The sequence below is a fragment of the Amphiura filiformis genome, chromosome 3 (assembly GCF_039555335.1).
Source record: "Amphiura filiformis chromosome 3, Afil_fr2py, whole genome shotgun sequence".
Lineage (NCBI taxonomy): Eukaryota > Metazoa > Echinodermata > Ophiuroidea > Amphilepidida > Amphiuridae > Amphiura > Amphiura filiformis.
In genome coordinates this window covers 863,147-884,323 of record NC_092630.1, presented here as the reverse complement: position 1 = coordinate 884,323, position 21,177 = coordinate 863,147, and the positions used below count along the sequence as shown (strand labels likewise).

Below are 21,177 nucleotides of genomic sequence, written 5' to 3'. Positions count from 1 at the left end.
CATATCAGATAATTTTAATTTTTTGAATTTCGCGATATAATACAATTTCATGACAAATGATTAAAATTTGATATTTTTACATATTTTATTTAACAGACCTCGAAGTAAGCTTTATGAATTTACTGTATATGTACTTAAAGTGTATGTGGATGAAAAGCCGACGATCAATTGAAAATTTTGACCTTTCATTATTCAAGATAAACAAGTTCACCAAAAGACCTAAATTTTTTTGGTGTTTGGGGAAAACATTCATATATATACGAAAGGTCACATTTTTCAATTTAAGTACATGTCATTGGATTCATGAAGTTTGCTTCGAGGACTGTTAAATATCAACTTCAATTTTAAATCATTTGCCATAAAATTTATATTGTATCGCGAATTTAAAAACAAAAATCAAAATTATTTGATATCAGAAGGACATTCTTCGTATTCACTGATGCAAAAGTCCATATCCCAGCCCTTAGGGCTCTGGTATGAACGTTTAGATCAGTATAATTTTTCAAAGTGAACCTACTGTATCACTCATACCCGAGGAGGAAACAAATAAAAACACATGGTTAAAAATACCCACCCACGTCCACCCCCAAAAAGAAACAAAACAAAACAAAACAACAAACAAACAAACAAAAACAACAACATATTGGCTATATAGACGACATAGAACCTCTTACCGATGGGCTAACATTGAGTCGTAAAGAAACACACAAGAATGGTGTAAAAAAATAAAGAAAATCAAAAGAATTGTTGTTTTACTTAAAATAATGATGTCACCCGTTAATACTGTTATAAGACGATAGATGCACTCCAGCGGCTAAAAACAATACCTTTATTTTCTAAAGTACAAAATAAGAAAATATTAGTTTGGTATCAAAATACCGAAAATATATATAATTGAGTTTAAACTTGTTAAAAAACAATTACGCCAAAATGGAGAGTATTATTCAGTCCTCTCTATCAATTCGCTCTTGCTGTATTTTTAGTCGGAATTTCTCAGGCTTCAATTTCAAGATTTAATTAACCATTATTTACATTCTGCAATCAAAAACCCAAGTATCACTTACACCCTAAGAAGTCATCTGACCCATGTAAACAGAGCAATCTAAACATTTGCATCAGGACCTGATTTGCATATGTAAACTGAACTCTGGCACCTCCGGGTCGTTGCTAAGGCTCAAGTCCCAAGTGTTTACGCGGACAACGCTTAGATAGGCAATGGAAACCGCCCAGCATGTATGATGTGGATGAATGCTGTGTACTGTTCAATCCAATTTGTCGATTATATGAGAAGCGTCATAATACAATAGTGAACAATAAATGGTGTATAAATAGCACATTAGAGGAGCATACATGATGTTGACTTGATACCACTTTAGGTGCCTTTGATAATCAAGTTTACACTTTTTCTGTAAACCACTTATAGCAACGAGCAGCAACAGAAGATCAAATTTGGAGTTGAAACCAGATTGTTTTACAGCGAAGTTTTCTGAAAGGTAAGTTTGGAATTGATTCTATTTATTGAGTAGTGTTAGAATGACCTTTTGTGCTTTTATTAAATTCATGTTGCACCGTAATGAAATATTGATAAATGATTTAAGCTACATGGGATATATTATCGGAATGTACAGTAGGTGATACTTTTACTTACTATGAGCTTGAAACCGAATTAGCGAATGCCGTACAATTTTGGAGATGCTACACACTGTTTTAGAAACCGATCGAGAAGTCATTAAAAATTAAGTTTTATATTTACGGCTTTGTAGGAATATTAAGAACGAAAAATTACTGACAAACTAAGGGACTCATGTTGTTTTATTTGACACAAAATTCAAATAAGGTGGTCTAAAATTATGCACTGTCCAAAAATATATTTTTGGTTCACTCTCATTAAACTATTAGTATTATTCTCATGTTACATTTTAGGTAAGACAGACTAAACTGTTTATATTATAGGAAAACGTGATACCATTCATTCTTTCAAACGAATAATCTGCATATATATAAACTTACTGCAGCGTAGACAAAACATTATTCATTCAACAAAATTGAAACAATTACAATTATTATCTATTGAAAGATAGTATAACAAATTCTAAATCAAATTCTCATTTTTATACCAAAATATTTAGACGTGTTGTTATCTGTATAATATTTCAATTCCATCAGCATGCATACCAGAAAATTATATAGCATACAAGACATGCTATGCAATGCCTACAGGTTTTTCACCGTGTGTGTTAGGGTCATGGTCAAGACTATAAACCTGAATTTGACACTGAGTTTCAATCATGACTATAGAGAGGAAGTCGGGCAGGTGTTTTACTCCAGAACCTGTAGACATGGCGATATACTAATAGTTTTATGCATTCAATATTTAAAAGGATATGATGAATATTTATTCGTATTTAATTGATACACCAGAATCCCATATTATGTCGCTCTTCTAACTTTCCAATTTCAACGACTAGCAAATACAAAACGTCCTACAGAAAACGTTTTTGTCGGCGGGGATATAAAACCATTTCATGAAGGATATTAAAACAAATAACAGTATAAATGTAAGTGAATATAATTCAAAAACATTTTTTTGTTGAAAACTTGCTGCAAAACATTCTATAAATATGTTACTTAGGTTGTGACAAAATATTTAACAAAACATGTTTGGCAAAAAATATTTTTGCATGTTGACATTTAAAAACATGTTTTTTTTTTAAATGTTTTTACAACACGTTATTTAAAACACGTTATTTAGACCCATATATATCACGTTTATAACATTTTAAAAACACATTTTGTATTTACTGGATTCAGGGTATTTTACGCAAAGAGTGTTGCATATAGACAGGTATTTGAAATATAAATGAAGAATTACAAATAATCATTCTACTACGTAATAACTCGATAGTTAGCATATGTGCTTAAATTCGAGCGCTTTTAAAACATGTAAATATGAAGAGCCCCATCCACAAAAGTAAAGGGTTTTGAGCAAATCATCGATACACATATAGTTATATACGAACAAGTAAACCTGCAAAATGTGTGCAACCCCATTAGCGCAGTTGGTAAAGCGCCGCGTCGGACAAAGCGCTTGATAGTAAGCACATATGCTAACTATCGAGTTTTTACGGTAGTCCAAAATGGAATTACATATCGAGGGTATAGGCCCTATCTGCAATAGTTGCCATGTCATATTTTTAGATGTGGGATGTATTATACAATATAGAAATTGTCGAATGTCTATAGGGCAGCTATTGCAACCCAGCAAACACAAAACGTTTTAAAACGTTTAAACAGGTTATAGGCTGTTTTGGTTTTGGTAACATTAAATGTCGGGTTATATAAAGGTCACGAAAACGTTTTAAAACGTTATGTATGAAAACACACCACAACAACATTTTGCAAATGTCTTATTGTAAAATATTTTTTGCAAACATATTTTACCAAATATTTTATCAACACTTTTATAACATTATGTTAGAATATTTGCAGTAAGTTATCAAAAAATGTTTTTGAGTGTAATGAAAATGTTGTATACCCTTTATGTTCCCTTTATAAAGCCGACATTTAAACGTTTTCTGGCAATCTTTTCTCCTTTTGCGAATAATGACGAAAACGTTTTATGTTTGCTAGTATCTTTGGTAGGACCTTATTACACCTAACCCCACGTTATGTTGAAACACAGATCCTGAAAGAAACTACACAGAATACATATACCCCCCCCATCTAAAGTGATCTGGTGACAAGTGGACTATAATTATTTCAGAGCCTCCTTTACATAACTTCAATGTAAAATCACAGTCCCTGATCAGCATGCCAACTTGCCTCGGCGACGCCGAGTCGAGAAATATCCATGCATGATCGGAGTCCTTCTCCAGATGAATGATCTTCTTCAAAAATTTGGTAGCCTACTTGAAAAGGGTATTTTGTTGCCAAGTTGTTTTTCCCCAATTTGTTAGACCTTTCAAGAACCTTGAACACCCGGCTTGAATAACAACAGCTGATCAATTTGAAATTCAAATTGAAATATTGATCGATTCCCAGTGAACAACAAAATACCAATGTTTTTATTGAATAAACCTCTCGATTGCTATCTTTATTTGTTGTTGTTTTTAATAAAAACTTCCTTTTGTTGTATATTTTAATCATCGTCAGCTTTCGAATTCAATTCTGAAAACACTAACGTCCAATTTTCACACAAGCGTTAATTGTGCCTTAAGTTGGACGTCTTGCGATGAGAGAAATATGTGACAAATAAAGCATCATTCTAAACCCTCCGACCTTCTTTTGTTTCTTATCACTATTAATAGGCTCGAGCAACTTGAGCTAGCTCTTCAGGTTATAAGTCATCATCATGGCGAGCAAGAACCCATCTGCCACTCTGCAATACATGCAGGAAGCCAATGGTCAACTCAGCGACGAAGTCCGTCGATTACGAGAAGGCGACTACAAGAAACTCTTCCAGCAAACACGAAGCTTCCTTGATGGTCTCCAACGTACATCTCGTGGACAAGACACCATGTATGGGGCAAGCATCACCAGAATATCCCAAGTACGAGATGCGCTGGTAGAATCTAAGAAAATGGACGGTGAAAACACAACACATTTTACAAAAGTCATCGGTTATTACTGCTCACTTGTTGATGCCCTTCATAATCTGCTCCAGAGGTGTATTGAATGGTTTGGAGATCCTGTAAGGGAGCTCACAGTACACCATGAACAACAAACACCGTGTGAAAAAATTCAGAAGGAACTGCAATTTTGGGAGAAGTTTTTGGATGAGAATAAAGATTTGAGTGATCTTCATAAGTATAAGACTTTGGAAGAGTTTCGAGGGTTGAATACTGGAGAAGTGTCTTTGTGGGGAGCCGTTGTAAACCTGATACCAGTGTTACTCAAAACTGCTGATGGAATTGCGTCACAGGTAAGAATTAATGATGATCATCTCATATAGGTTTGAGCTGTCAGTGAACGCCGCTCCTGGGGCTGGAGAAAAGGTGCAATTTGCCGCCCCTTCAACATCCCAAAAAGGTTGACCCAATTTTTTTCGATAATTAGAAAAAGTGAAGATATAAGCACTTGCAACATAAAATAAAAAAATTCCATTTTTGACAATTTTACGCCCTTTTTTCTTTAATAACTGGCGCCCAAAGCCCACCCCCAAAAATACGCGTATATGGCTGTAATTATCATGATTATGATAATCAGTGAACTTGCTTTAAAAAAGAACACACACCTCCACCCCCACACAAACCCAAAAACAACAACAACATGATAAATATGATAAAAAAAACCCGGACATTATCACACACAAGTTTGAACATTATTATCTCTCATCTTTTCTTGGGACCCCATCGGAAATAAGCTTGCCTTTTCTGCGGGCTTAATGGGTTATCCCGGCTTGTCATTTTTATGTCCGTGTGCCCTGTTCCTAAATGGCTTTGTGGCTGATTAATTTAAGCTTTAAATAATTTGTCACATTGATGTACTTTGTAATGATTTTTCTGTCTCTATAATTTGTTTTTGTATTCTAATGATATTGCCTAAATAAAAACAAACAAACAAACATTATGTTTTGATGAATCCAAGTGTGTAAAAATATTGGATCCAAAACATAATAATGATACAATTGGATGCTTTACCATATTTATTGGTCTCGCTATGAGTTTTAAAATATTGGACTCGACTATGTCTCGTCCAATATTTTGAAACTCATAGCTCGACCAATAAATATGGGCTCAATCGATCCAATTTTATATCAATATTCGCTAATTTGACTTTGCTTCATAATTTTCTTTTTCCTCATTTTTGACATGTTTAAAAAGACAAAAGTTACCTTGACTTGGCTGAAGTTGGCTCTATCTTTTGTTCTCTAAAGAGCAAAAACGTTTTCATGTCCAGTAGCTTCCACTGTCCAGTCAGAAACTAATAAAAAAGCGTCAAATTTAACTAAGCCATTTTGGATTTAACTTCGTGATACTTGACTTTTGGAAGTATCATAATTGCGTTCAAACAGTGCATTAAAATAACCTTATCGCTTAAAATACATAACTTATAACTACTTGCCGAATGAATTAGTAAATATATTAATGTTTACAACTACCACGTGGTAGTCAAATCAATATTAGATAGATCTATGGGAGATTTGTCGATGGTGACCATAAGGCTGAGTTCACATAGAAGTATACGGTATACGGTATTCGCTATACGAAATACGCTCATTCGTTCAGGCTGAGTTCATATAGGAGTATACTATGTGAACTCAGCCTGATCGAATGAGCGTATTTCATATAGCGAATAGCGAGTATATCAGTTTACCCATTTTCTTCGTCTTATCAAATGCTTGTAACTTTACTTCTTGAGGTCACATTGCATTCAATGAGGTGTCATAATGTGCAGAATTAGATAGTGCATCTATTAAAAAAATGAATTTGCCCATATATGGTTTAGGTTTTTAAAATTTGGACGGTATACGCATGCACTAAAATCGAACACGCGCGATTCCCACTATACTATACTAAACGCAGGTATACGGCCTTTTCGAATAGCTCTTATGTGACCCGGTACTATGAAATTACCTTGCTCGATTTAATCTATACGCGTGCACCTGCAAAACGTGCATCGTATACCCGAATAGTATACTTCTATGCGATCGTAGCCTTATGTGACCAGGTACTATGATATTGCCTTGCTCGATTTAACTATATACGCGTGCACCTGTAAAACGTGCACCGTATACCCGAATAGTATACTTCTATGTGAACGCAGCCTAATGATAACGTTTTTATGAATGAATCTATCGTGACTAACCTTATAATAATCAAAACGTATTGAACATGTAAATGAATCGATATCGACAAATGATATCGCTGGTGTGTGCCGTAACTAAGCACCCCAGTTTGTTGTATTCTGGTGCGACGGGATTCATGTTTAGTTAGCTGCGATTAAATCACTGAAGTAGCCACAGTAGAAGCGAGGTAAATAAAATATTATTTTGTTTTACTTAAATAATTGATTTCAGTTATCAGGAAGAGTATTTAGTTGAATATGATGAATAAGTAAAATGACGAATATGTTGCTATTTTGGTTCTGTTAAGCTACATATTCAGGAAATTAAAGCGCAAAATGTGTGTTTAGGGCGTAGGGCATATGCCTATAGATATACAACTACAACTGAGTTACCGGCACAAGTTATTTGTAATACATGTTATATGCACTTTCATGTGGGTAGGTCCGAATGTAATTTTGATAGCATAATGAATGTTGACGAGAAATTGTAAAAATGTATTATTTGCATCATATTACAGGGTTTTTATGTTGAATGTATCTACTTGTCAAATATCAATGTTCAGTGTTGTAGGTCTATACTATAGGCTAAGGGACCGTTCACAAACACTTGTAAGGGGGGGGGGCCTGATGCAAAAAAATTCATCGCAACAAATTTTCGGCCCCCCCCTTTACAGACCTCAAAAATGTCAGCCCCCCCTTTTTGACATGAAAATTATGGGTCAACCCCATAGAAAAGCATATAAACTTAATTTTTCCAGGAAAATTTGGTCATTTTTTTCAGGCCCCCCCCTTAGGAGGGTCGAAAATTTTCAGGCCCCCTCCCTTTTTTGCATCAGGCCCCCACCCCCTTACAAGTGTTTGTGAACGGTCCCTAACTCGTCTGGTTACTCTCTTTTGCAAAATATTACCTTTACGTAGAGGGCTTTAAAACTTGATATGCTTGTTCGTGTCAGTGAGGCGGAAGCAATACAATTTAGGACGAACAGATTTTTGGTTGTTGTTTACAAAGACAATTGTTCGCAAAGCGCGCAAAAGAATCAATTCCAGATTATTTTAGCCCAAATTAAGGTGAATGCTGGTACTTACCCGGCCAATGTTCACTTAGTGCGCATATTTGTGCAATTTATTCTGTTATTGGACTAAAAAAGACGATGCACATTGCAACTCATGGTCGAATTTCCCTCGGTTGATGGAGCGTTCTTGTTTGATTTTTTCTTTTCTTCGGATTGTCGGGGGGGGGGGGGGGATATGGGAGGGGCGTGTCCCCCGCTTCCGCCGCCCATGGTTTGTACAGTGATAAGATAATTAAATAATTGTGCAAAAATGATCATGCAAACCCAAAAGAACAAACCATGTACCCACAAAAAAATTATACGCAACGCAAGATTTTTTCCAAAGCAAGTGTGATGCAGAAACAACCGGGGGCCTATACATTCACGCATAGATATGTAAACGCACTTTACACTAATGAACACCACGAACTTACTTATACAAAATTTCTTATACAAAAAACTGGAGATCGAGGCAATAGTGTCTACTAACTTTGATATCGTGTAAAAATTCACACCACTTACGTTGCATAACTATAATACGGTTCACAAATAAAACCGCAACTCCCCCCCCCCCCAGCAGCATATTTTTGGAGCATGCATTCTCGTTTCGTGATAATTGTATTGCAATGTATGTTTTCCTTACTTTGGACCTCCGTGCAAAACAATATCTCATGCGTTGTAGGGCCTACTGTACTTCATAAAAATGATCAGTGTATCAATTCGTATGAAGGTATAGTCAGCGCACCCCACACACACGACACACAACTGCATCATGTTTTTGAGCATGCATTTCCGTTATGTGACTGATAATTGCATTGTAACGTACGTTTTCCTTCATTTGGACCTCCGCGCAAAAACGTCTCGTGCGTTATACTGTACAAGTGTATAATATATTATTTCAAATGTCGGAGAAGTGTGTGCTTTTTACTTTTGACCAAACCCCAAACGTTTGAAATTTATTATAATCTTTTAAAAACATTTGTGTGTTTGCTTGGCCTGTGAAGAAAAAGAAAAAACACAATTCAACCGCTTGTTTTCTCTCTAACGCCAAATCTGTAAGCAATTTTGCAATATCTGTTACTCATAATTATACCTGTAAATCATTATTTTTCTCCAGGTCGCTAAGTGGACAGCAATCACATTGCGGCTTGGTATGGGCATATTTAACGACCAAGCACCAGCACCTAAAATGACCAACGGAGCGGGAAGAACAGGGGGATCTCGAGGATCGGGGTCTGCAACGGGAGCTAAGAAAGTATCTATGACTCAGCAAAGACCGTCATCAAATACTCATGGTGGTGCACCAAAAAAGACTTACGGTAAGAAATGACGATAACGCAAAGTAACATGAGAGGTGCAGGTGACCAAGTCATTACATTGTCCATCAATACTTATTTCCAAACCGTGTTAAGTCCACAACCACATGTTTCTCATTTACTTATGTGATACAATCACAATATACTTTAACAAGTTTGACATTAGCAAAAATAAGTTGTACCATCAACAAGCCATTATTTATCACAACAAGCCTGGTTAACAATATGCACAGACTATTGTTCTCATTTGGGAACCAAAGGCCTCACACAGTATTGTTACTGTGCATCCATCCACTGTTTGCTTTGTATATGGTCACTTTATGGTGCATCCAACTGAAATTATAATACCTATTATAATAGCATCACAACCCATTGCAATATCGCACAGGTTAATCAGAAACATGTGTTTGTGGACTTAACACGGTTTGGATATAAGCTCTTCACTTGTAGAAAACTGATTGTACACTGCATGAATAATCTCGTTATTGTTGTACTTTCATTGCGTTAATTTCCGTAAAGTTACGGTATTTGGAAATCTAATGTTTCCTTCGATCAATAAATCAACATTGTAGATATGACACTCATTTCTGAAATTTTGCAACCTATTAATTATATTATTGTGATTTATAATATCATCAGCATCATCAACTTGAATTGAGATGAAAACAATAAACTTGAACTTGGAACTTTTTTGTTATTTAAATTTAGTCTAAAGGATTTTTACAGGTAACGCTACCCAATAACGCTACAAGCTTTTAGTTAAAGCCATATTATAACATTTGCTGAGGAAGACGCCCTCACTGAATTTTTAAAATTCCTTTTTACACGATTAAATTGTACTTTATTAAACCAATATACCCTGCAAAAATCAAGACTCTAGGTGCTGTAGTTTGTAGTTTTGTCAAATTCCGAGACTTTGAATAAAACGCCGGAACCGGCGCTTTATTATTACGATGGAATTATTAGTCGAACGCATACACGATGTTCATAACACACAGTACGTACACGGCGTGCGGGACGGTGATATACACAACAAAGGGTCGTACCACAACATGACCGAAGGAGTGGCACGTATTGGCGACATGTCCGCTGGTAGTAAATTCCAATTTTCTTTGCTTTGCCGTAGTTGTTCGGCTCAAAAATAACAGGGGATATATCTGACAGTAAAAGCTAACATTTCATGGCAAAGAAATGCTAATCTATTTTGTTTGAAAATGTTATAATATGGCTTTAAGTTTAACCAGTAGCGTAGCCAGCGGGGGGCAGGGGGGCAGAGTGCCCCCCCTGACAAAAAATGAAAGAAAAAAGTGCCCTCTGAAAAAAAAAAAAAAATAAAAGGGAAAATCAGGAGGGCAAAGGAAAAGAAAAGGGGCAAGGAGCCCTTTTCTACCGAAATTCAGCCCGAAAATACACAATTTTTCCGCGCTACGCGCGCATATTGCAAAGATTAAGCACTTTCCATCCTGATAAAGGGCGAAAATAGTGTAAAATACCAATTTTTTCCGCGCTACGCGCGCACATCGTCCCAATAAAGCCTTTTGTCTCTATGTATTGTATGATGCAACAGTAATTTTTTTCGTCTGTGCCCCAAAATTTTTATTTTGCCCCCCCTGACCAAAAAAGCTGGCTACGCCCCTGAGTTTAACTTATATTACATCATTATGTTAATCTTTATATTTATCATATTCTTATCTTTGTGTCTTGTCTGTTGTTTTTTGCAGCTGATCGAATGGATGAGAAGTACAAAGGTCGCATTTCACTACTAGAAAGACCTCCTTGGAAACCATCGTCTCAGAGAGCACATAATCTATATCCACAACTGCCCATTCATTTAGGAAATCCAAAACAACATGCACCATGATGATGATGATATCCTCGCTGTGAATCTTCTATACCCTACATAGAACAGTGGCGTACCGTGGCCGCCCCAACCCCGGGGGGCTGACGAAGAAACAATTTTGCCGCCCCTTCCTTAACAGCCCGAAAAGGTTGACCCACTTTTTTCATGGTCGTTTAAAAAGTGAAGAGCAAAAAAAAAAAAAAAAAAAAAAAAAGATTTTAGGCGCTAGCGTCCCAAAAGCAACCTTTTTTCTAATTTTTTTATCCTTTTTCAATTTTTGGCGCCCTTTTTCTTTGCTAATTCGTTTTGCCGCCCCTTCGTTTTTGCCGCCCCTGTTTTTGCCGCCCCTTCTTCTTCCGCCTTCTTCTTGTGCCTTACTCTCATTATTGAATTCAATCCAATTGAAGATTCGCCCTTCCTCACCAAGAATGTTGAACTGTGCCATCTGGTCAGCAATGATGCAGACTCGAGATAGCAGTTACCATGATACAGAAAACAACTGTATTGTGTGATTCTCCAGACATCGTCCAACAACCTACCATGTAAATAGAATCCTCTCACTGATTCTTATATGCTTGGTATCTGGGACGAATATGATATCTACTTAAATGGTGGGATTCATTTTCGATTAATCTGTTTTCAAGAATACATTCAGAATTATTGAATGAACTAATGTGTTTTGTTCTAAAATCAAACTACTACTAGTATTAGATTCCATAGAGTTTGGTTTGAGCCCGGGTTGAGGCAATGAGCGTGCCAGCTTGGTAGTGCACTACCAACAATAGACCACGGTAGATATCATAATAAATGTGGTAACTTTCATTTCGTATTGTGAAATTTTGATGTTCGAAATTGCAGTATGCGTAGCATATAGCCTATATTGTTTTAATATGTTCAGTGACGTTCAGAGAATTGCTCTCCATTCCATCAACCGCTTTTGAAATATCCAGTTATTTTACAGGATCGTTACTGCAGATCACTCTTAAAACATCTAGTCGATTTCACTAGATTTATAGTAAAAGTTAGTAAAATAAGATCTCGCTTGATTTTCCGAGTCAAATTTGGCCGATTCTAGACACGATTTTGGGTCCATAGGAAAATCCAATGAGATCTTATTTCCAAATCTAGTCAGATCTACTAGATAATTTCAAGAGTTTGTATATATATATCATTCATGTTAAACTTCAAAAATCAGGTGTATCCTTCATGTAAGAATACCAAACAAATCCCAACCCTAATCCTACCCTAACCCTAAATCCTAACCCTAACCCTAATCCTATTAGTATTTCGTGAAGTTACACTAAGGATAAACCAAAAATAAAATCGAAAGTGGTAAGAATTGGAGGAAAAAAGAACAAGACAAAGACGAACACTGATTTCGTCCACTCATCCAGTGTTTAGAAATATTGCTGTAAGGCTCACGTAACTTGTTAAATGTAAACTTACTAAATTTATGTGATATAATTATTGTTAGAAATTGTCATGAATATTGTGGGTAAACACATTCGTTATCAAAGACTTACACATAACGCTGCCAAATATATACAGGATACATTCATCTTTTAATGCATATCCTCTTAGCAATATAATATTCTGTATCCTTAAGGACATTCAGAAAAGTTTTAAATGAAACGAAAGTAGGTTTTTTGTCCTGAAATTTACACAGATAGATATGATATTTCAAACATAAGCAAATATACGTAATATATTTATCTAAGGGCACTCCAAATAATTTATCAAATGTTGACAAATCAAAATCAATGTCATGTTTAATTATCTTTGAAAAAAGACTGCGACATAGATCTCTTTAAAACTACTGCAATGTTTCATGGAATCATTGATTATATTTAATGTCATATTTTTTCTTTAAATCGTTTTTGACAAGTGCAAATATGAAAATAATTCTATTAAGTTGTGATTTTGTAAGAACCTCTCTGTCACTTGGATACGAGGGATAGTGTTTACATTAAGCAAGACAAAATGCTTAAAAATTATTGTAACAGCAAACATTCTGATATAAAATGCTTTGAAAGTGTCATGTTATACCAACAGAACGTCAATCAAGATTTAACCTTTATTTGTCCAAATTTCCACCTCTTTGATCCTCTGTTGATTGGTTACCATGGCAACTATTCAATGCATTTGAATGACAGATTTGAAATGAATTTAGATCATTTATATTGTAACAATTTGATGTAGTTAATAATATTAAATAGGTATTAATAGTGGGCAAGCAATATGACTATGTTGCTATACGAATTGATTCTGACTTGCCACTGTGGTAGTTTGACATCACACATATACTGAGTTCATTGTGGATGTGATAATGATGATGATAAATCTTTGAGATGTCACGATCCCGGTCACGATTCCTTACACCTTGGTACTTACGCCCACTGTCCTTACGCCCACTGTCCTTACGCCCGACTAACTGTTCACAAACACTAGTGACGCGATTTTGAATAATCGGGCGTAAGAAATAGCAACATCCCGTTTATGTATTATCCTTATACGACAGGTGTGAATCCCAGATCGATGCGGATAGTGTCACCGTAATACTCGTCCATATGGAATGCTGCCTATGATATAAACCGGTTTAGTTTTCATATCGCCTCAAAATAGTCAATACTAAAAGTTAGAAGCTAGTGTTTATTTTGTGAATTGTCTCACATATTGTGTCTGTACATATAATATTTTGGTACTTTTTGTATAATGAAGTCATAGTGACGTCATTTTTGACAGTCAACAATGCTTCCACTCATCAGAATTCCGTCCAATTTCAGATGAAGTAGAATAGGATTTTGTATTCATTCAAAAATATTTAAATTTTTCACATGTTTTTATTAGGTTTTAGTCTGTTTACTCATGGGCACAATAATACGTCCATGGTTTACTACATCAGAACATTATGAGTTTAGTAGAATGTCGAATACCGATTCGTCTCTATTAAATTCGCGTTAGTTGAATGCATAAGACGAATTCAACAAATAGACGAATCGATATTTAGCATTATGCCAAACTCATTAACTTATGTGCTTGTTAGATGTGAAGAATAGTTAGGGTTTCAACATAGTGCAAGTAATTTGTGTTAGATGTATAAAATGAAAGAAAACCGGTAAAATGTTAGTGTTATTTTTTTTTAAATGTACATTCGCAATTCTTTGTATCTGTTTTTATCAGATGTTATGGTCCCAAAACATTTTGTAAAATTTATAGAACTGTAGTTTTGCAGAAGGAATTCGTGCCGAGAATTCTAAAGTTACCTACTCCCAAAATGTTGCCACTGAGTAGTGCAAAATGTATAAAATGATATTAAAAGTATTATAAAATGTGAAATGTAATGTCTCGTGAACTCATTCTGTGCAGAATTTATGCTTCTATATAGTAAAATGTGAATAATTGCAGTCAAGGCAATTTCTTTATGACATAGCTATACCGTACGGGTCACGGTGACGGGAGGTAATACTTTTGGTGGATTCAATTGTGAAATAATTTTGATCCGAAGTGTCATGTGTGTCTGAAACCTACGAAAAAGAAACCCGGACAAGTTTGGAGGAAGAACGCCAACATAGCCAACATACAAATCTGTCCTACTGTATAAAACTTAAACTAGACGCACTACACTGCCGAACCAAACACAAATATACCAATTGTCGCATTGGGCATCCAACACAAGAATTCCGTCAAACTATTATAATAGCACTTGCCATAGTTTGCCATTTTGCGCTACCCTCATTTTGGGGTTGTCGTTTTGAGTTTTAACCTGAAAACAAATCAAACTTGGTAGCCTAAACAATTCAGGAATATGAAATTGAGGCGTGGAATATTCGAATGACCCTCGTGTTATATTATGACCCATTTTTATTTAATTAAGTATTCATCATTTTAACCAAATCATGTGAAATGCTTACAGTTACACGCAACACAGCTCATAATACCACCAAGTACTACATCTTTAAATGTGATTGTTATCATGGTGATACATATACAAGGCTTAGTTATATGAAGACTGGATGCATAAATAATAATTCTTCTATAAAAAAATGTTTAGATTAATGTTTATTTGGTTAAGAATGGCATCACTTTGTTTAATACGCCAATTCCTTCATTGAAATCGGAAACTATAAACCAGTCAAAATGAGATTCTGCCATTGGCCTTTGACATTCTTTGAATACAATGAGTACTTCTTTGTATTTAATCGTTTTTGCTGAAAACTTCTTTACATTACGGAATATCATTATTTGAATCTGATATCGCCAGCCTGCTACGCTAATTGCCTTAGTAATTTTTTGTAACTTTGAGAACAAAATGTACAAAGTACAAAATGTGGTTGATTATATTTATTCACCAATCTTTGCACAAGAACAATTGATCATTATACAAATTAAAGGGAATAATCCGAAATAATCTGATTATTTCGGTTTATTCCCTTTAATTTGTATAATTATCAATTGTTCTTGTGCTTTGTTCTCAAAATTACAAAAAATTACTAAGGCAATTAGCGTAGCAGGCTGACGATATTTTCCTTGCATTCGGTAGATGGAATAAAATTACTGACTCGATCAGTTTTCTATTACTATAATACTAGCATCATAATATACACATATTGCAGTATCTTTGTTATAAATCTTCATATGTACGTTGACGAGATGACCCGACACATGGACTGAAGATCAGCATAAATCCGTCCTATAGAGATGAGAGGAAAAAAAGGATAGCTTTATATGTATGATATCTCATTTTTTCCATACTCTCATTGGACTCGATTTTCAAAGGATAATTTGAGTGCTCGGTCTACCTTGATATAAATTCAGTTCTTCGACAAAAAGTTAGTATTTCTTTTCTTTATGCCTAAATTATTGTTTTGTTTCGTATAAGATACCTATATTTTAACAATTGATCACCTCAAAGTCCATAGATGAAGGTACGCGGTATGTGCCACCGTTTTGGAGTACCTTTTCAGCGATTTTTGTATATCGATGGGTGGGTTCCTGACGGCCATGGAAAGCGCCCAAATAGGGTGTTTTTGGAATGGTTTTTTGTGTGAAAAATTGGTATAATATGGGTAGCAAAAACAGCAAAAAGTAGGTATAGAGAAAGTCAGCATCCGAAGACCACCCCCGGCTCAAAGTAAGTCATTTTACAAATGAAAATAAATCTTACCATAACTAAATTTGGGAAGTCCTCCCAAAAGCTGAAGTTTGGTATCACTTCTTTACCACTAGCACCGACGAATAATTTCATGTAAAGAGCTCCAAAAACTAGATACGCAACTACAGCACAGACGAACCTGTAAAAAAATGCATGTATAAATGCACCAGGTCAGTCATTATTTTGGTAGGTGCCACATCGCATAATTGCAATTTGTATTAGGCTATTTGAATTATCCAAATCTCTCTCTATATATGATCTATGGATAATAATAAAACAACTAGAAGGCTATATATTTGTACACAAATACGGCTATACCGCATGTTATCGGTGTACCCAAACTTACAGTCCTTATTTGCTGAGGACTTAAAATAAAGAAATGGTAAAATGTCGCCCAATCGGGCAGAAAATGTGTAAAAAGTGAAAGTCCAAGTCAAAAGCTTTAATTGAATGTAGGTTGCATGCACTGTCGTAGCACTTAAAATAAAGAAATTGTAAAAAGTCCCCTCCCAGTGGAGTCGTCTCTCTTACTCTCCATAGGTTGCTGTTGTCAGTATCTCTTACTCACAGTGAGGCTATGCAAATTAGGGGGAAACTATTCCAGAGGGAGTATGTAAATTAAATGGAACAGCCATTTCAGAGGGAGTATGTAAATTAAATGGAACAGCCAATGGGTATGTAATTTAACTGGAACAGCCTTAACGCTTCACGCTGGTATTTCCAATTATGATAATACGATCTGTCTGTTTAGTTCTACGTGTGTGGGGTGGATGGGTGTGTGGGTGTTAGTAACAATATAATTCTCAGGTGCTATCTGTGTACATATTCTGGGCCCGGAAGCTGCTTTCTTTGATGAGAAACGGCCCGCCCTTTGTTTTAACATTTGGGGCTCTGGGGCCCATAATATTTGACTTATGAGGCCCATGTACATAATTATGTTGAAGTATGATTCTCTAGTGCTATCAGTAGACTCAAGCTGGCCACTGTAGCTACTTTATTTACTGAGTAACGGCCGGCTCTATGTTTTAGCGTTTGGGGCCCTGGGGCCAATATTATGTGATATATGGGGCTCATATGTACATATAACAATGTAATTCTCAGGTGCAATCTCAAACTCTGAACCATAAAGCTGCTTTATATGATGAGAACGGCCGGCCCTTTGTTTTAACATTTGGGGCCCTGGAGCCCAATATATATGACTTATGGGGCTCATGTACATATGTTAAAGTATGATTCTCAAGTGCTATCAGTAGACTCAAGCTGGGCATTGTAGCTGCTTTATTTACTGAGTAACGGCCGGCCCTATGTTTTAGCGTTTGGGGCCCTGGGGCCCATATTATGTGACATATGGGAGTTATATATACATATGACAATATAATACTAAAGACCTATCTGTGTACCAAATCTGAACCCTGTAGCTGCTTTATTTGCTGAGAAACGGCCGGCCCTTTGTTTTAACATTTGGGCCCCTGGGGCCCCTAGCCTTGTACATCTGGGGTCAAAATGGGCAAAAGGCACATCTACAACTTAGGGCCCATACATATGCAACTTATGAGCCCTAGTGATCTTGTACTTTTAGAGCTAGGCTTGTCAATTTGTTGCACCATATTTTAACATTTGGGCCCTTGGGGCCCACAATATATAACATATGGGGCTCTTGTATATTTGGAAATATAGAGTACCCCTAGGGCTATCAGTGTACCAACTCAGGGCCCAGGTATTAAAAGCGACTGTTATATGACTTCCGCTGACAGTCCCGCATGCGGAACTGCACCTTCCGTCACGCACTCAATTCCGCATGCGGGACTGCACATCCCGCCGTGCATTCTCGCATGCGGTGATGCAGGTCGGGATGTGTAGTACCGCATGCGGTACTGCGACTTTTTTGGTGCATTTGCGATTGTCAATCAATTTCACACGCCTCTTTAATGACGATTATTAACAAGCGAATCAAGCCTGCCGATACGTCTACTGTTATTACAATACTACTCATGAATATTAATACCACATCCTCACTTCCTGCAAGCAATCAATTGAATGTTTTCTGCATGTCGACGTATGGGCAGCACTTGCCATGCTCACACCCGCGCCACACAAATAAAATTAAGTTAATTAATATGTATTTATTTATTTATTGATTAATTAATTAATTAAATATTTTAATAGACATTTTCGAATGAACATTTTCTGCATTTATTTATTTAGATACTTATTATCTTTTTTAATGTTTAATTTAACAAAGGCGTGCTTTGTATTTTTGCATTTGGGCCCCTGGGGCCCGTGACCTTTGACCTCTGGGGCCAAGATGGGCAAAATGCACTTCTACGGGGTAGGGCCCATAAGTGTACCACATAATGGGCTCCAGGGCCTTTGTAGTTTTAGCGCTAGCCTTGACAGAATGATGTCTTTGATGGAGAAGGAGAAGGAGGAGGAGGAGAAGAAACCACAGAATAAGAATATACCCGTGCATGCTTCGCATGCGGGTATAAATAGTCATGCTGAAGAAATAGAGTAAGCCACCTTTCATCTCGTGATCATCTAGCTACACGAAATGTACGTGGTATTTGCTGTTGTGAGTTAGTTTGTGTACGGACGAATCACCATTAGTCCATGTTGTATGTCCATGGTACAGTCATGCAGTCACTCATGCTAATTCCATTAAACAAGACTCATGGAACCGTCACGGGAAGTTAGCTACAGCTCAAATTTGGGGTTTTGGAATTATACTTTGAAATATATACATAAATAGGTCTTTCTTACACTAAAATCAAATGAATGGTAAAATGTCCATTAATAAAGCTAGGGGTGGGTGTGGAATCCACGTCTCGTATTCGTTCCAATGCATGTTTACAATACAGTGATTGTGTGTTTTGTTAACTTATAAGATGACACGCAAAACATGTTGTCTTTATACTTACAAAATACATAGAATACTGCCAGCACTCAATTTGTCTGATGTGCTCGGTATCTGAGTAGTGATGGGCGGTCCAATAGTTATATGAGTTATCGGTGATGTAGGATTGGTGGGTGTTGTCGGTGATGTAGGACTGGTGGGTGTTGTTGTCTGAGACGTGCACGCGCCCGGACAGCAACATTTTGATAAAAGGATCATTTCCTGTATTAAATGTAGAAATATTTAAACATAAAAAATAGAAAATACTGTAAATTTAAATCCAAAAATTAATAGAAAACACAAAAATTAATAGTATTATCTAAATATAAATATTGAAAATGGGTTTAATTGGGGCGCTGGAACTATTATAGAACACTCACTCCTGCCCATAGCAATGCCTTCGTTTACATTGCTCCGTATAACACGAACAACCAAAGAGAGCAGTTTTGCAATTCGCTGTAGAAGTGACGTAATAGTCGGATTCACTACTAAGTACTATAGCAATAGATGAATACAATTTTTGACTATATCGCCCTTCACTATAACGTTCACGCGGCACTACATTAAATAAAGATCTACCGTAGATGTCATCACAGTGTCTTCGACCCTATATCTTCATGGCAGGAATCGCCATGGTAGGTTAAATCCACAGCCACGATTAGCCATTTGGTTCAAACCTTTAAAGCTCTTTTAAACTAATAATTAGTCGAGGGACATAACTAAGGCTACTCACAATAGCCGGGTAATCGATCTTGGTTGTGCGTGATTAAGCTTGTATACCCCATTGAGGTCAATGGTCATCGACTTTTATACTGCCTACAGTGAGTGCAGCTGTACTACACGCTGCACGCTGTAGTCCATAACAGGACCAACGCAATATAAAATGGTCAAATTTTGAGTTCAAAGCGCACGGCCAATTTTCAAAGCGCATTCTAGCGACTATCATATCTGTTCAACACGTATTTCCAAGTTTATGAGACCAAATCTGGTTTCTTGAGAAAAAAATCATGACGGGAGATATTCATCATTTTCTAACCCGGTATCAGAAGATTTTCGTCTGATATCAAAATCGTGCATAGCAATTCACGTGTATCGATCCCGTGTATTCATTTTAGTGTCCCTTCTGCACCAAATAATTATTAGCCAGGCGGTGTCGGTGTGTGTCAGCAATGCACTACTTCACCAATACACAGATCTACAGTAGACGTAAGCAATGCACTACTTCATCAATACACAGATCTACAGTGGACGTAAGCAGTGAACTACTTCATCAATACACAGATCTACAGTAAACGTAACTTAAGCAATGCACTACTTCATCAATACACAGATCTACAGTAGACGTAAGCAGTGCACTACTTCATCAATACACAGATCTACAGTAGACGTAAGCAATGCACTACTTCATCAATACACAGATCTACAGTAGACGTAAGCAGTGCACTACTTCATCAATACACAGATCTACAGTATACGTAAAGCAATGCACTACTTCATCAATACACATATCTACAGTAGACGTAAGCAATGTACTACTTCATCAATACACATATCTACAGTAGACGTAAGCAGTGCACTACTTCATCAATACACATATCTACAGTAGACGTAAGCAATGCACTACTTCATCAATACACAGATCTACAGTAGACGTAAGCAGTGCACTACTTCATCAATACACAGATCTACAGTATACGTAAAGCAATGCACTACTTCATCAATACACATATCTACATAAGATGTAAGCAATGCACTACTTCATCAATACACATATCTACAGTAGACGTAAGCAATGTACTACTTCATCAATGCACAGATCTACAGTATACGTAAAGCAATGCACTACTTCATCAATACACAGATCTACAGTAGACGTAAGCAATGCACTACTTCATCAGTACACAGATCTACAGTATACGTAAAGCAATGCACTACTTCATCAATACACAGATCTACAGTAGATGTAAACAATGCACTACTTCATCAATACACATATCTACATTAGACGTAAGCAGTGCACTACTTCATCAATACACAGATCTACAGTAGACGTAAGCAATGCACTACTGCATCAATACACAGATCTACAGTAGACGTAAGCAATGTACTACTTCATCAATACACAGATCTGCAGTAGA

The 21,177-nt window shown here is 36.3% G+C and overlaps 1 protein-coding gene and 1 long non-coding RNA gene across 2 annotated transcripts; one reads left to right on the top strand and one right to left on the bottom strand.

Annotated features, from left to right (window-relative positions):
- Positions 1-4,317: 4,317 nt before the first annotated feature.
- LOC140147826 (uncharacterized) lies at positions 4,318-11,162 on the top strand. The gene is made up of 3 exons (XM_072169580.1): positions 4,318-4,921; positions 8,956-9,157; positions 10,876-11,162. The coding sequence occupies exons 1-3, from the start codon at positions 4,352-4,354 to the stop codon at positions 11,013-11,015; spliced, it is 912 nt and encodes a 303-aa protein (XP_072025681.1). The 5' UTR covers positions 4,318-4,351; the 3' UTR covers positions 11,016-11,162.
- Positions 11,163-15,499: 4,337 nt separating this feature from the next.
- On the bottom strand, positions 15,500-19,256 carry LOC140147579 (uncharacterized). The gene is made up of 3 exons (XR_011858358.1): positions 19,065-19,256; positions 16,159-16,285; positions 15,500-15,684 (listed from the first exon to the last, which is right to left on the bottom strand). It is a non-coding gene; the product is annotated as an uncharacterized lncRNA (long non-coding RNA).
- Between the last annotated feature and the right edge of the window lie 1,921 nt (positions 19,257-21,177).